Below are 17,810 nucleotides of genomic sequence, written 5' to 3'. Positions count from 1 at the left end.
GATGAAAGGAGTTAGCTGTTGACTAGAAAGTGTGAGATCTACTATTTTAGACTATTGTCCAAATTCTCTTTTGTAACCATTAAGGATAGAGAAATTATAAAGGATGCCTGATATGAGAAAAAAGAAGTATGGAAATCTCATGATATTGGTAGGAGGGCACAGACAAATAAAGGGAGAAATAAGTAATTATACAAATATCTGTCAATATGGAAATCTTGAAATACTATTCAATTAGAATTTTACATATAAAGTATACATACATTTCTTAAATTTAAAAAATCTTAGTATTTCACCCTAATTAGAGCACAGAGATGTCACAGATCTACATTACATAGAATCTATTTGAAGAATAAAATTCTTTTATTGTGCTTCTTCTAATTCATGGATTGTAATCAATCTATTTTGTGAATCTAAATGTTTTCTCTATGTTTTAAAGGTAACCAAAGCTAAATTACAGACTGAAGATAAATAATTATTTTGAAGAAATTATTTCTTAAAAAACTAAATGCACACAAAAGTAGATCAGAAAATTCTTTTTTGTAACTTTCCACTGTTATTTCAACAAATGGGTTTTGTGTAAAAATAAGTATTTATGGAAGACTTCCCAATGCAAGGGCATCATGCTAGGTGGTATGGGGCAGTTCAAGATGGAAACTATAATCCTTCAAAGAGATTATAATCCAAGAGTGTGAATGACAGAAGCACTTCAATAACCTCAACACCTTAGCTATATCAGCTAAGTATGTATGCGAAATATACAGAGTTGTTGAGGGTTAAAGGAAGCTGGAGGACACAGGAAAAGCTTGAAGGAGGAAATGGAACTTGCAACAGGGCTGGATGGACGGCTAGGATTTTGTGAGGTGGAATGGGATGATAGGGGAGAGGTGGTGGAAAAAATGAATGAGAGTATTTTTGTGAAAGAAAGAATATGAGTGCAAACATGAGGCAGAAATGGAGGGGGCATGTGGAAGGCAGCAGTAAAGGTTTTTAAGCACATAAGATAAACGTGGGAAATGTGGGAGTTAAGGTGTTTGGAAAGGGAATTTGGACTCAACTACAGAAGACTCAGACTTCTTGGGATTTGGTATGCAATGAAAAGTCACTGAGCATTTTAAAGCATAGAATTACCAAAAATTTTATTTTCTTACAACCATATGTGAACCTTGGACTACATGTATACTTAAAGCTCTCTGCCACAAAGCCAAGACACACAGGCCTAAATCCTATGGATGACAGGCTAAACCAAATGGAGGGGACAAGGCCAGGAAACGAGTAAATGCCAGCGAGCTAGGATCCAAGATACTGTCACTTGTGCTTGGCTGACACTGACACTGAATAGTTCATTTTATATTGGATTCCCTAAATCACAACTTTCTGAAAGTCAGAGTGATTATGACAAACTATGACCAAGTTATGGCTTTCAGCTGGTCTTCATTTCTATACTTCACTCCAAATTCCAGCCATCTTTAGCATGTCAAGGCAATAAAATTCTTGAATCACAAAAAAGGACTGGAGCCCTATAGGGGCTATAGTTCAAGGACAGACTCATGATAAGTGTCTGTCATATAGTAAGAATCTTTGAGCAAAAAAAAAAAAAAAAAAAAAAAAAAGAATCTTTGAGCAAAGGAACTCACCCCATCTAAATTATGGGATAGGAAATAGTCTGTTATTCATTAAAAAAAAGTCCAATAATATGACAAACAGCAACACTATTCTATTTCTTTTTTAAATGAAAGAGCAAAAAAATTTTTTTTAGATTTTATTTATTTGAGAGGAGAGAGAGAGAAAATGAACGGGGGAGGGGGTGGGGTAGAGGGAGAAGCAGCCTCCCTGCTGAGCAGGGAGCCTAAGGTGGGACTCAATACCAGGACCCAGAGATCATGATCTGAGCTGAAGGCAGATGCTTAACTCTTGGAGCCACCCAGGCACCCCTAGCAACATTATTCTAAATAGATAAATGATACATAGACAGAAAGCTAATTACCTCATGATCATGAGTGGCCTGCCGGGCTGCATCTAAAAATATGAAGGAATAAGAGAACATTAATTTGAAGAACAAAACAATAACAAAACCCAAGCAAATCAACTGTGCTACACTACAGTTAGTCTGACACAAGAGAAATAGCAGATGTAGATCCTACTTCTGAAGAGAGAAGAGTGGGAGAGCAGACAGGAGATGCACACCACTGGCTGTTTGCACAACATTATAGTTTAGCAGGAGAGATGCCCGACTGTGGAGATGCAATGGCTAAGGCACGGCAGACTAGCTGTGGGTGGGGCTGCTTTGTCAATGTCCCCTGAAGAAAGGGAACTTGAAGCAATACTTGAAGGGTGTGATGAACAATTTTAACAGAGGACCAAAGATCCACAAAGACTGAGGTCCTGTCTCTCTTGCTCACTGGGGCATCCTTAATGCCTGGGTGAAAACTTGATGTGTTCCAGGAGGTGCTCACTATGTACTGTTTGAGTACAGGAATAGGTGAATGGATGGAAGAGAAGGATATTCACTGTGGGCTGGTAGAAATGGTGCATGAAGGTGTTTGAGAAAGGCAGGTATGTAGTTGAGTAGACAGACTTGTTTAGAGGCAGAGAAACGCCTAAACTGAGAATTAGAAGAAAAAAAAGCACAGGCAACTAAAAAGGGTCTTGGAACACAAGTCAAATTACTGATACTGGATATGGAAACCCAACTGAAATATTAAAATGAGCGCAATGTGATTTTAATAAACTTTCAAGGTGTTATTTGTAAGTGAATGTAGCATAATAGAGAAATGATGGAAACTTATCTTTTATATTTATCTCTAACAGTAGGCTTTGTGACACTCTATCATGCACAACAAACTACAAAAATGTGTTGTTCTGGTTCTGGTACCTTGCCTATGAGATTTTCCTTTCTGACGGTCCTGGGTTTTCCTGCTGAAGACCTTGTAGGCTTCAGTTTTCTGATACTGCTCCAGTTCCTTCATGTAACGCTCCTTATCTCGGTCAGCTTCATCAAGGTAGCGCTAGGAAAGAAATGTGCAATTATTTTCCAGAAACAGATCTTGTTTCGGTAAAATAGCAGTGAATTCCTTGAAGAAAATAGAGGACAATTAGAATGTGGGAAGAAAGTTTGTAAGGGAAGCTTTAAGGGAGAATCAAGAAATCATACGGATAGAATAAAATACAACCTCTCATTTGTAAAGAAAATAGGTGGTTGTGATTCTTTAGACTACTTATTGCCTTTTCTAACTTAATGAAGACAAGTTCTATTGAGATAATTCTCATAAAATATTCACAAGAAGGTATTACAGTTATTCCTCTAATCTGCACGTGGCCACTAGAGTCCTCAAGAGGACTGAAGACCATATAGGCACACTCAGTCTTCAGAGGAGAAAGGATGGAATATTACTTTGTTTCTCTATCCCTAACCCACTGTAAGAGAATGATCTCATACATCAATTGGCCTTTTAAGAGCCAGAAGAGTAGAGCACTAAAGTCGAGAGGCATAAAGAACATAAAAAGGAATGACCTCATCCTATGGACCTAAAATGCACTACTATGAGAGAGCCTATATCTACACACTTTGTGCTATTAATTATTTAAACAAAGTCATTGATCTACCAGGATAATTTTGCTTAGTGCCTTGTCCTTTTCATTCATCAACTCGTTTAAGAAATACAGTATAAAAATAGTGCTTTTAAATAGACACAAACTAGAACCAGATACTATGTTAAAAACCTTGTCTTTCTCAAGAGCCAGACATAAGGGACACCCAACTGGCCAAATCTGGGACAATTTAAGTACCCAAATACTAAAATAGAGTGATAAAATCATAAACCATTGGGAAAAAAGAAACTAGTATGTTCATACCAGCAATAAATAAGTAACAAATACATAAATGGGGGGGGGGGGCGGGAGGCCTCGGAGGAAAAGAGTACTTAGATTAGAAGGCCAAGCACCAACTGGTAAATATGGAGGGAGGGCTGGAAGGGCCGGAGTTGGAACATTACCATTTTGCAACCCTCATGGTAAAAATTAGATCAAGCAAAAGTCATCCATTAGGATGCTCCATCTAGGGGGAAATCTGATATGGAACATACTTGCAAGTTCTTAAAATGTTTCTCCACAGATTGCTTATTAATTATAAGGGAGAATTTATTTTATTTTATTTTATTTTATTTTTTTAATTTATTTATGATAGTCACAGAGAGAGAGAGATAGACAGAGACACAGGCAGAGGGAGAAGCAGGCTCCATGCACCGGGAGCCCGACGTGGGATTCGATCCCGGATCTCCAGGATCGCGCCCTGGGCCAAAGGCAGACGCCAAACCGCTGCGCCACCCAGGGATCCCTATAAGGGAGAATTTAAAAAAAACCTTATCAAGTAAGCAAAATTAACATTACCAAAGAGGAATAAAAGGACATTGTGCATCTGCACATGTGATACCTGGAGAAGGACACAAGACTATAGATGCAGTATTCTAAGAATGCATATCTCAATCTAATCACAAGGAAACATTAGACAAGTACAAAATGAGGAATGTTTGGTTAGAAGGAAACAAAAAGGAGGTGGATGAAGAGAGAGGGACTGCATTCTTAAAAAATACTGATGTCATAAGAGACAAAGAAAGGCTGTGGAAATATTCCAGATTAAAGGAATCCAGAGATCTGACTACTAATTACTACTGTGTTAGAATAAAATCATTAAGTTGATGACGAAACTATAGTTGTGTAAGAGAATATGCCTATTTTTAGGAAATATACACTAAAAAAATTAGGGGTAAAGGACCATGAAGTATATAATTTACCCTCAAACGATTTCGAAAAAAAGTGTGTGTGTGAGAGAGCATGCGTGAGCATGAGTGCATATGCCAGTGAGAGAGAGCATGAGCATACACGCATGTGTGCGTCAGTGGGTGAGAGAGAGAGTGCATGCGTGTGAGCATGAGGGTATGCATCTGCATGTGCAGCTTGCTCAGAAGAGTGTGAGAGCATATATGAATGGGAGAAGTAGGGTAAAATGTGTTAATTATAGGTGAATATGGGTAAAGGCAAAGGATATTTGGGTGTTCTTTTTACTATTCTGTTTATAACTTTTTGTACATTGAAAAATTTTCAAAATAAAAAGTTAAAAGCAAAAACACAAAAACCCTTGCCCTACCTACCTAACAGTGGTTAGTTAACTCTGGAGAGGACTGCTGTTACTTTTGCTTTTTTTCTTTACGCACTTCTGCATTATCTAAAAAAATTTTAAACAATGAGCATGTACTATTTTGAAATTAAGAAATTAAAAAGAAAAGAGTATGTACAGCTCAGGATCCCTTTATACATTAGAGCTGAAATAATGGAACTATACGCACTGCTTTCTACTTGTTTGCCACCACAAAGAGCTTCAAGTTGCAACTTAATATAATCTCCTTGAAATTTTCTGAATTCAGTTAATTCCCGAGAGTATTTTTCAATTTGGTTTTAGTCTGTTGGGAATCCTTTTTAAAGAGTCGGAGACATAAACGAGATATAGCTATCTTGTAGATGCTGCAAATTCTGGGAACTTTTAACCTCAAGCCACTCTCACAATCATTACAATCGCTTGGCTTTTGTGGCATTTCAACCAATTTGTGGCTATCTTGTCCTTAATTCCTCTCAACTGTAACAAATGGATTTGTTTCAGTTTGACAATAGTGTTAGTTTCTGTCTTAGAAAAGAAAGAATTCAGATAGTTCTTGCTTTATTTTTCATAGGTTAGATTTGCCAGAACTCTAGTTAAAAAAATTTAAAAATCTTACGTGAACAGGAGAATTTTATCAAATGACCTTTTCTCATTCAATTCATGACTTTTAATTTAATTTGGTGGAATAAATTATGTTGACATATTTTTTAATTTTGTAATATTGAATCAGTTTTTACAAAATTCTTATATGAGCACATAAATCAAATAAAAGCGGAGCTGCTTTTGGTTGGAGGGGGGCACCTAGAGTCCCTCCTGTTTGTGCCCCTGCAGCAGATCCTGAAACAGCATAAAAACCAACGTGCTAGAGAAAAGAACTATGGTGAATTCTGCTACTCTGTTCTCCTGGGCCCCATGACAAAACTGAAGAACCAATCATTCATCTTCTTTGCTTTTCTGATAGAAGCTGTCTTTGAGGTAAAATCAAAACCAAGCAAAGATCAGGAATAGGAACAATTACCTGTTTTTCCTCAGGAGGCAGTTTACTCCATTCATTGCCTAACATCCTTGTGATTTCTGGAAATGGGACTTCTGGTCTCTTTGCTCGAAGCTGTTCTCGACGCTCGTTCATGAACCGAACATATCCTGTAAGAGGGGATTTGGGTGCGTTGCTGTCTCGAAGAGGTTTCTTCCTCTTTCTTCCTTTGGACCAACCTCCTCGCTTACTTCTTTGCTACAAGACAAAACAAAAACCAAACACCAAATATAAAATATGGCCAAATAACAACAATAAAACAAACGAACTAAACAGGATACGAGTTGCATTTTCCTACTATTGAGGGACTGGATTTTCAAAGTTCTCCAAATCTGTCATAGGTATAAATGACTGCCATGCAGTCTTCAAGAAGGAATTCCAGATAGTTCACCTGCACACCCTTTTATGTACCACACTACAAACTGTTACATTGAGGGGCTAATCCTAATTGAGGAGAATAAGGGGTACCATGATCACTTAAGCTTTGGCCTTCATATGCACTTAACAAGTCCTGACTCCTGACAGGAGATATTCTAAATGAGAAATGCAGTGCATACATAGCACTGTGCCAGAGAAGCAGAATCTGTCACAGTAGATCAGAATAAGATGACATATGCACTGAGCAAACAAAGAGATTAGTTGTAGTACAGGGATTAAAAATCATTCATGAAGGATGTTTTTCATTGATACCAAACACCAGTTCATTTCTCACAGCAGATAGCATATAGATTTTTTTTTTTAGCATACAGATTTTTATTTTTTTATTTTTATTTTTATTATTTTTTTTAAATTTACGATCGTCATACAGAGAGAGAGAGGCAGAGACACAGGCAGAGGGAGAAGCAGGCTCCATGCACCGGGAGCCTGACGTGGGATTCGATCCCGGGTCTCCAGGATCACGCCCTGGGCCAAAGGCAGGCGCCAAACCGCTGCGCCACCCAGGGATCCCAGCATACAGATTTTTAAATGAATATCTAAGTCTTAGAAAAATTTCATCAAGTATATTTAAAATGAATACTTACTTATTTGGCTTGATGGCTTGCTCCTTAAGATGTTTATTTTATAAAGTCAGAGATCTTTATATGTTATTAGTTAAATCAAAAGATGAAATCACCTCAAAAAAGTTTAAAGAAAGGCCTGAGGTACTACTGATGTTTTACCACAACCCTTTCTCTCTGTCCCTTTTAATGAGATGCAAACTGCATGCACCACACTTCTGTTTCATGATTTTACAAATACAACCTATCAGTTAATAGTTTTATGGATACAAGAATTATTTCAGGGACGAGAAAGATAAGCAAAATGAGACAAAAACATCTAAATATTAATTACAGTACTGTAATCCTCAAAATATATATAAAATGGTGCAATAATTCACCATTGAGCAATTAGACTATTTGGTATCAGCTCCCCCCCCCCCCGTTTTTGTCTTGTAAACTTAGTAACATTAAAACTACTAAGGATTTTAAGATGTTTAAGAAGCTTCAAGCATTCATTATAATCTTTAAGGATGCTAACATGAAAAAAATCAGCTCTTTTAAAATAAGAAAAAAGACAAAATTAACGGTGCTACTCTTTTATGGCTAAAAAAAAGTGTGCCTTAAAACGTGGACAATATAATCAATCATTTGCAAGGAACATTGAAAGTTCAGAAAGGGCATGACTGCCTAGGGCCCAATGGACCTTGGGTGAATTAGGAAAGATGCTCTCTAGGGGAGGGTGAACAGCTTGGGTAAATGGTGCGAGTCTTTTCAGTACATATGATTCCCTGCTGCAGGGCTTGGTGTGCAATGTGTGGCCTTGAACAAGTGCACAAGGCCTTGTCATTAATTACCTATTTAAGTCTTCATTCATTCAACACATATTTGTTGAACATCTAGTATGATGTAGGTGTAAATTTATTAAATAGGAGGGAAATAGAGTCTACTTGTCTCTAGGTCATTAAAACCATTAGTATGGTTCTATGTGAAACCATTAATATAGTTCTATGAAGAAAATTCTGCAGAATGTAAGAAGGCCAGAGGATGAACACTTTGATAAAGTCCCTTGCTGACAGCTGATTTAGACATTTCAGAGATTGGTAACAGGAAGACCTGTTTCAGCTTACCTCATCTTCATGCCTCTGTTCAGTGCCTTCTGTTGTATTTGAAGCCTCATTCTGAAGCAACTGACCTTGGGAGAGATCCTCCACAAAATCTGGATTGTTGGTGGATGATGTGGCTCCACTGCTATATGGAACATCTGGGTGGGTTAACCTTAAAAATAATAGGCAGATGTGCCATCATTAAATTATCAACAGCATCAAAAATTCCTGTTTACCAAGATTCAAGACAAATTTCCCTGCCAGCAGAAGCAGAAGCCAGATTTAATTCCCCACCTCATTTGTGTAAACGTAAACAATGTCTCCAGAACAGTTAGAATAAAAAAAAAAATAGTTTCAGTGCTTGATCGACCTAGATATCAAATAAGATAGGCTAAATAGTATCTCCTAAATTTGAAGACCTGAAGATTGTTGGCAATTTTAGGGAGGACAGTTTTAGTGGGATTATGGGAATAAAAACCAGATTATAGTGGGCTGAGAAATGAATGAAAGCCGCTGCAGACTGTACTGGAAATGAAAGAAATTATACTTTTCTGACCCTTTCTAGAAAATATAATAGACGATTTTAAGCAGGAGTTTCCTACATTTTTGAGGTCTTTGAGGTCTTCTGAAAAAGGCTAAGAGATCTATGAACTCAATGCCAATCATGTTCTCTGAAAAGAGGTGACAATAACAGACCCAGTTTGATCTCAGGAGCTTTGTTTCCCAGATATTTCAATCATTTGGGATGTCTTTGGCAACTTGTTCTCTCACTGTCATTCTTGTTTCAACAGTGCTATCAATTTTTAAGTTACTAATTCTTGTACATTCCTTACTTCAGTAAAATAGAAGAATGAGGTTAGGGAAAATGTACTGATCCTACGAACCCTGACTGAAATGAACAGGAACCAGAGGGGAGTGGTCACAGGCGTCAAATGCCTTGGAAATGGTAAGTTGGATTAAGACGGGAGGGGAAAAAAAGGTCCTTTTGTTCTTATGAATTGGCACACCCTTCCACTTGTGCCATGGACCCCAGAGTGTCTAGCCCACTCAAAAACAGGTTCTCAGTGACTCTGTCTTCTCTGGCATTACTAATTCCTCCCTGTCTATTGGATCAGCCTACTAGGCCTACTAATGTGGCATTTTTACTCTTGTCTTAAAACAAAACAAAATGAAACAAAAAGCACTCTCTTGATCCCACTTCATTTGCCTCCTTTCCTTTGTAGAATTATTTATACATACAGTCCCCCAAGTTAGGATGGTATGATTTATGATTTTTCAACTTTATGATGGTGCAAACACACTCATTAGTGAAAACACACTCAGTAGACACCACACTTGGATTTTTGAATCTGGATCTTTTCCTGGGCTTAGCGATTTGCAGTGTGACACTCTCCCATGATGCTAGGCAGCAGCAGTGAGCCTCATGATCACCAGGAAAATAACAGATACCCTTATGACCATTCTGTACCCATACAACTATTGTTTTTTCACTTTCAGTACATTACTCAACAAATTACGAGATGTTCAACACTTTATTATACAATAGGTTTTGTGTTAGATGATTTCGCCCAAATGTGGCTACTCATCTGGTCTTTTAGGCAGATCTTACTTGATTTATCTTCAAAATACATGTAGAATTCTACATTTGTCATCAAGCCCCATCCCATGATCTTTGCAACCCTTTCCACTGAGGCTTCGCCCCTACTACTCTACCAAAAATACTCTTGTCAAAGTCACTAGTGACCTTCTTTCAGTCATCATTTCTTGCTTGAATTATTTTAGGAGCTTAACTCATCTCCTTGCTTCAGCCACTGTTCCCTTTATTCTCAATATAAGAGGCATGGGGATCCTATTAAAAAGTTAGATCATATCATTCTACTTGAAATCCTCCAATACTTTCCCACCTCACTTGGAGTGTGAGTTAAAGTGCTTACTCTGATCTCTAAGATCCTACACAATCTAGTCCCTTGTTATGGGCCTCACACCAGCAGCATTGACATTATCTGGGAACTCACTAAAATGTAGAACCTCTGGCCCTCACTCAGACTTTCTGACTCAGAAAGTACTGATGTAGCTCTCTATTACCTTTCCTGTGGTATACTCTGCTCCAGCCACACTGGCCTCCTGGCTATTTCTAAAAGGTAGAAACACTCCGAACTCAGGGTAATTTTTACATTCACTCCTCCCTCTGCCTCAAATAATCTTCCCCTAAGAACTACACACTAGCTACCTTACTTCCTTCAGGTCTTTATTCAAGCCACTTTTATTTATTTATTTTACATTTAAAAATCTTTAAATTCAATTTGCCAACATACAGTATAACATCCAGTGCTCATCCATCCCATCAAGTGTCCTTCTCAGTGCCCATCACCCAGTTACCCCATCCCCCCACCCAACTCCCCTTCCACAACCCTTTTGTTTGTTTCCCAGAGTTAGGAGTCTCTCATGGTTTGTCCCCCTCATTTTTCCCACTCAGTTCCCCTCCTTTCCCTTATAATCCCTTTCACTGTTTCTTATATTGCACGTACGAGTGAAACCTTATGATGATTGTCCTTCTCTGATTGACTTATTTCATTCAGCATCATACCCTTCAGTTCCATCCACGTTGAAACAAATGGTGGGTATTTGTCTCTTCTGATGGCTGAGTAACATTCCATTGTGTGTGTGTGTGTGTGTGTGTGTGTGTATCATATCTTCTTTATCCATTCATCTGTTGGAAGACATCATGCTCCTTCCACAGTTTTTCAAGTCACTTTCAAAGCCTTTCTGAGGCCATCGTATCTAAAACTATACCCCAAGGCCTTCCTATCTCTCTTTCCTGCTGTATTTGTTAATCCACAGTTCTTAACAACATAGTATGTATTTTACTTATTTATCCTTATTGCCTGATGTCCCCAGTAGAATTTAAACTCTGCTGGGCTGGTATTTTATCTGTTTTACTCATTTCTTAGTACCCAGGATCTAGAACAGTGTATGGCATACAGGAAACACTCAGAAAAGTTTTCTTGAATGAATTGGAATTAGCACCTAGGCAGCTTTTAGAAAAGTCTTGGAGAGCTGTTTTATCTGAATAATAATGTTGGAAGGCAGGTATTAATGAGAAAAGAAATAAATCTGAAGGAAGGAAACAGAATTACAAAGTGTAGTCTATATTTAAAGAGCTCTATAGAAAATTAAAATAATTCATCATAGGGATTAGCTAGCACTTCAATCTATTAGTGAATACATTTCTTCCATGGCAAATAACTTCTAAGTAGAAAAGATAAAAATTCAAGTGGAACAGAGATTTTCAAGGGAAGAGGGACTATTGCTTTTAGCCCTTTTTTATATCACTTTACATATCTGTCCACAAATACCAAAGAAAGGAGGTGGAGGCAGAAAAGGAACAGAAGTTAGTCAGAGCTCCAGGCATCTTGAATAAAAGAGCCATATTAAACAAATCTGATCTAAAAAAAAAAAAAATCTGACCTTTGGGGAAAAAATTATTTCAGTATCTGTGGGAATTCAAAAAGAAAATGAACTTGATTTTCAGAGCTAGCCCTGTGGCAGGTATGTGTTTAATTGTGACTATGTAATTCTCCTAACCGGGAGGAACCGACGATGCTTCCCAGGTCCACATACTGTTGCTCCAGTTCACAGGAACCAGAGCACCACAAATGATAGCTGAATGCAGATCACAAAGCAGCTTACAATGGCTCTTGCTCTCTTTGTAAAGCATAACAAACATACCTTCTATTTTTATGGTATAAAAAGGTCTCTTTAGCACCTCATACATTGTCAGAGGCTGTGTTGTGAAGCCTAGGCAGACAGGCCCAGTGTCCCGAAGCAGCTGCTTACCCAGTTGCAGCCAGATCATTACTCTCCTTGGAGCCATCTTCATCTGCAAAAAGGGGTGGCAGGGTGGAGCTAGTCATCAAGGTTTCCATCTCTCTAAAAGGAAGAGGGAATAAGAAAATAATGATAATGTCTTAATTACTTCCAGTTGAAGTTCCATTAATTTAAGAGCCAGCCTTCCTTAAATTTATTACCTCAGCAGCAGAATTGAAAATGACCTAAATATTTATTTTCTTCTTGACTTGGACATATCGATTTAAATTCTGGTTACTGGGTCCTTGACTTTGGTCTTACTGACGGACCAGACTAAAAACAGTCAGATTTTTATAAATGGGGCCCAGTTTGGAAATTCTTTTTTGTTCACTCAGAATATCTTCAAAAGCATTCTTCATTTTCTGTAAAAATCGTTAAGTAGCATTGTAACCCTGAACAAGTTTTCAATGTCTTTGAGATAGTCTCACCAGCTTAAACACAGTCAAAATTGCTGACTTGACCCACAGGGTTATTGTGAGGATTGAGCTGAAAGAGCTTCATAAACAGAGAAAGGCTAAGATCGTAAGTGCTTTGAGTATTATTAAAGCAAGGTATTGTTATTATAGCATTATCGGGTCTCTGTCCCAGATGAATCATTCTTAGATTAAATGGTAACAAACTGAGCCCTCCAAAAGGAAATAATGCACAGGAAGTGGAGGCTGGAAGGCATACTGATGTGGTGCAGAGTTAAAGAAACCACATTTCCAGGTCAGAAATATGCTTTTCATCCCCATGATGACCAACGGAAATAGCATGCACCTGGGTGCAGGAAACAACTGAGCTTAATTGAAGGAAACCAAATAAATCACAAGAACTTGAGGTTATCAGACTGAAAGGCTAAAAGGACAAAGTGACAAAGAGAGTAATTTCATTTAGCACATCACTACAGAGAAAGATTTTTCCCTTTCAAGGCTTACCACGAAGGGCTTCACCCCATAGAGCTAAAAGCAGCAGCCTCCCATTCATCATTTAAGTGATATTCAAACAAAACATTCAATAGTGACCCCAAACAGTAGCCACTTCAGGGGAACTGCAAACCACTCAAGAGAAAGAGGGCCTCAATCAAACAGGGAGAATTGAGAAGCAAATTATGAGAATTCACTCAGGAGCTACCTCAGCAGTTATTTCAGGGGCTGCTGCTAAGGAGACCTAGGAAACAGCAATGAAGGGGAAGGCACAGCAGCCCAGGATTCATCCCACAGAGGAGGAGACACCAAGCAGGTGCACATGACTCTGACACCAAATTTGACATGTGTAGTAGAGTCATTTACTTCCAAATTCTTACTTATTTTCTTGTTTTCCCCTCTATATTTGTTGGTTAGCAGACTAAGTTTCATACACAGCTTAAAGTGAAAACAATGCATCTCTGTATGTCTCTTACCCATTGCGGTGGGTAGAGCGTGGAAAGTAGACAGGAATTTTAGGCTTAATCAAAAGTTTATTCCACGTGCAGAGATGCTTGCTAACCCTTCTCAATCCCTTCAAGACATGGGGGCTTCTGAGGGGGCTCTTCACCTTACCCTGATACTCACTTAACCAAAACAAAATAACAAACAAACCTCTAATCAATCAGGTGCTATCCAGCCTAACTGTAAATCATGAGCAAACATTCAAACTGCCAGATATTTACTCCCAAACTTTATAAGGAAGGACTCTGGCTTCTTTCTAAAAGTCTCCCTAAACCTACAAGGCCTTTCAAGAACGTTAAGATTCAGCATCTGAAGCTCCTTGCATGCCTCACATCTCAAAGGCAGGGGGTGAATGAAGTGTCTTGGGATTCACGATGCCAATATGCCCCTTTTAGGGTGCTGCCCAGTTATCTGTAGTCATTGCTGAGATACTGGGAGGAAGCTGGACAGCACAACCTTAGCAACATATAAACAGATCATATAAACAAAGGAAGTTGAGAGAACACAAATTTCTTGCTTTTTTCCCCTTAAGTTTGTTTTACCTCAACCCATATGGCTTTAGATATATTTTCTCTAATGTTATTGAGTAGTCAGGCCCCTAAGAAATGAGTAATAAAGTGGGTGGAAGGTTAAAGGGCCAAGATCAACAAAAGGAAGGAAATGAGGAAAAAGTCCAGTGAAACCCAAAGGCCTCTAAACTAGTCCAGTAAATTGGAAAAGAAAATGATTCCCAAGAACACGGCTGGGATCCTGCAAGAATCTGCTTTCATATGGTCTGTGAGGGGGTGATTCAAACTGAATCACAGCTACTAAGCCACTGATTGCCAAAAAGCCTTTCAGTGTAGCATCTGTGTCTGATAATGTCCCAGTACAGAGGTCACACTGAACTCTGGAATTCTATGTGAAGCACTTAAGAAATGTAATGAATGCTAAGCTGGAAGGGGAGAGAGGAGAAATATGCACAAAGACAAAGCAATATACAAATCTGCAGTTTACATAAGTAAGCATTTCATGCAGATGTTTCCTTGCAGAAGGGACCTCCCAGTGAAGGACCTCTACCTGGAAGTCTCAAAAACGCTATTACCTTGGGGCTTACACTTCGAATGAGGGTCTAGACTGTAGCTTTGAAAATCCAAAAATTCCCTCTAACACTAGCCACTCACAAAAAAAAAAAAAAAGTATAAAACATGGTGCCAGTTTAAGATATTTTCATGACAATTATAAAAATTGTAATAATTATATTAAGCACACTAGGTATTTATTGGCCAATCAACACATTTTCTCCCTGTAGTAAACATGGGGAGCTAAATCACATTCAGAATATTGCTTTGGGGGACGCCCCGGTGGCTCAGTGGGTGAGCGTCTGTCTGCCCTTGGCTCAGAGAGTGATCTCGGACACCTGGGATCGAGTCCCGCATCGGGCTCCCTGCATGGAGCCTGCTTCTCCCTCTGCCTGGGTCTCTGCCTCTCTCTCTGTGTCTCTTGTGAATGAATAAATAAAATCTTAAAAAAAGAAAGAATATTGCTTTGGTCAACACAGGTGGAGTTTAAGAACTGTTCCTCAGGTAAGATTTTCCTAGTAGCCCTCCTGACAATAGGGATGACGTCAATGGTGAGACTACCTTATCCCAAACGGGCTGGACGGTGCTGGGAGTCTGATTTGTACTGAGGTCCTCTGGGGTTGGCTCGTTTCAAGCGCCCCTTCCTTACTCTCACAGGTTCAGCCCACGTCCCGGAGTTCTCCTTGGAGACGCTCCACCTTCACTCTTCACCACACACCTCCAGAGCCGACAGATTCTGTCCCTCATTTTCCACACTGAGAGTCTTATGTAAAACTTCCAGTTCTTTTAAAAATCATGCCGTTTGTCCAACCAACCTCAAATTCAAATATTTCTGACCACCATTCCCTACCATTTCAGCTCTCTCAATTACTTCTACTACCCATGACCTCTAACCACAGAAACCTCTATTCCCTGACCCTTGGTTTTCCCTTCTCTTCCAGCTTAGATTCCATGGCCACATTTCAAATATTCTTTTGTCAACACTCTCAAGTTCTTTGCCTTGCTACCCCTTCTACACCTCGGATGTAGATCAATTCTGAGTTTTAACTCAAGATGGTGTTGTGGAAAAAAGAAATCACAAAGTAAAGGGTGCTCTTGTAAATTTGTCCATCCACAACTAGCTCCTCAACATTCTCAGCAATCATGCTACATTTTCTCAGGATCTTCTCCAACTGCCATATCAGCACTGTCAAACTTTCCCAACTGACTCAAACCTAAGTCACCCAAACCTTCCCACTTACTCTCCTCTTTTATACTCCCTATCCCTGACTCAGATCAAAGGCTATCCTAAAGTTGCTTTATTTTTTTCAAAATACCATAAAACTCACTCCTTAAAGAATACAATTCAGTGGCTTTTATATATTTACAAGGCTATACAACCAACAGCATAATTGACTTTAGAACATTTTCATCACCCCCCAAAAGATACTTGGTACCCATAGCAGTTACTCCTCATTCTCCCCTTCCCCTAGGCCTGGGTAACCACTAATCTCCTTTCCGTCTCTATGGCTATTCCTATTCTGAATTATCTCATATAAATGGAATACACAATGTGGCCTTTTGTGTCTGGCTTATTTCATTTAGCATAAAATTCTTCCAGCTTCATCAAACTGTAGCATGTGTCAGCATTTCATTCTTTTCTATGTATGAATAATATTCCATTGCATGGCTATACCACATTTTGCTTTTGCATTTACCAGCTGATAGACCTAGGCTGTTTCTACTTTTGGTCTCTGTGAATAATGGTGTTTATGAACATTTGTGTACAAGTTTTCTTGTGGACATGTTTTCAATTCTCTTGGGCATACACCTGGGAATGGAAATTACTGGGTCATATGGTAACTCCATATTTAACATTTTGAGGAACTGCCAAGCTGTTTTCCAAAGCATCTGTAAAATGGTACCAACAATATGTGAGAATTCCAAGTTCTCCATATCCTTACCACACTTTTTAGGAATGCTGGGGAAATACCGACTCTAGCTGTTCAACTTCCCACATGGGCTAAGGGAAACCTACAACTCCAGCTCCTTCCAGCCATTCGGTCTTATCTAAAGGGAGAAAAAACCTGAGAAACACTGGAGGTTATACTCCACGGGCACAGGCTCACCAAAAGACTGAGACCTAATTATAAGGTTATGAAATGGGATCCCTGGGTGGCGCAGCGGTTTGGCGCCTGTCTTTGGCCCGGGGCGCGATCCTGGAGACCCAGGATCGAATCCCACATCGGGCTCCCGGTACATGGAGCCTGCTTCTCCCTCTGCCTGTGTCTCTGCCTCTCTCTCTCTCTCTCTCTCTCTGTGACTATCATAAGTAAATAAAAAAAAAATATATTTAAAAAAAAAAAAAAGGTTATGAAATGCTTCTCCCTTTATGCCTTATCACTACATCACTGAAGGTATTACGAAGTACCTATGTACCACAGTTCCTTTAATCTAGTACCTTATGTCTATTTTTCAACAAAAAAACTATAAGGCATGCTAGAAGACAAAACCCCTGGTTTGAAGAGACTGACCAAGTAATATATAGCATGAATACTAAAGTTCTCAGACCGGAATATTTTTAAATTATACGTTAAGGGCTTTAATGGAAAAAGTAGACAACATGCAGGAACAGACAGTTAATATAATATATAAACAGAGAGACAGACATTTTAAGACTTAATCAAAAAGAAATGTCGGAAATAAAAACCACTGTAACATAAATGAGTATTTTTGATGGGCTTAGTTGACTGTAAAACAGTGGAGGACAGACTCTCTGAGCTTGATACTATGACAAGAGAAATTTCTATAATGGAAAAGCAAAGAAAAAAGAGACTGGAGTAAAAAAAGGACAGATTATCCAAAAATCATGGAATAAATATAAAAGGTGTAAGATACATGTAATAGGAATAGCAGAAGAGAGAAAGGAACAAAAGCAATACTTGAAGCAACAATGACTGAGAATTCCACCAAATTAATGTCACACAACAGAGTTCATAGATCCAAGAGGCTCAGAGATTATCAACAGTAAAAGAATAAAGAATAAAGTAAAAAACATACAAAAAAACTACACTAAAAACCTCTTACTTAAACTTCAAAAAATCAAAGATAAAAAAATCTTGAAGGAAGTCGGACCAGAGGGGAGGCGGAAAGAGGGCAGCGTAAGGGGACCTTCAGCTCACCTTGTCCACCCTCCCCTCCCCCGCCCCAGACTGGCAGAACAAAC

The 17,810-nt window shown here is 38.8% G+C and overlaps 1 protein-coding gene across 4 annotated transcripts in view; it reads right to left on the bottom strand.

The window, feature by feature from the left end:
• Window positions 1–17,810, bottom strand: part of HMG20A (high mobility group 20A) — a 77,516-nt gene that overhangs the window by 12,640 nt on the left and 47,066 nt on the right. For all 4 annotated transcript variants that reach the window (XM_055319938.1, XM_055319937.1, XM_055319940.1 and 1 more), the window contains exons 2-6: window positions 12,106–12,198; window positions 8,293–8,440; window positions 6,171–6,383; window positions 2,873–3,005; window positions 1,985–2,016 (exon numbers count right to left, since the gene is read on the bottom strand). In XM_055319938.1, the coding sequence (XP_055175913.1) occupies window positions 1,985–2,016; window positions 2,873–3,005; window positions 6,171–6,383; window positions 8,293–8,440; window positions 12,106–12,194 (615 nt within the window). In that variant the 5' untranslated portion in view covers window positions 12,195–12,198. The remainder of the gene's footprint in view (window positions 1–1,984; window positions 2,017–2,872; window positions 3,006–6,170; window positions 6,384–8,292; window positions 8,441–12,105; window positions 12,199–17,810) is intronic.

This window comes from Nyctereutes procyonoides, unplaced genomic scaffold (assembly GCF_905146905.1).
Source record: "Nyctereutes procyonoides isolate TBG_1078 unplaced genomic scaffold, NYPRO_anot_genome, whole genome shotgun sequence".
In the NCBI taxonomy this organism is placed as follows: Eukaryota; Metazoa; Chordata; class Mammalia; order Carnivora; family Canidae; genus Nyctereutes; species Nyctereutes procyonoides.
This window is presented reverse-complemented; position numbering and strand designations above follow the sequence as displayed.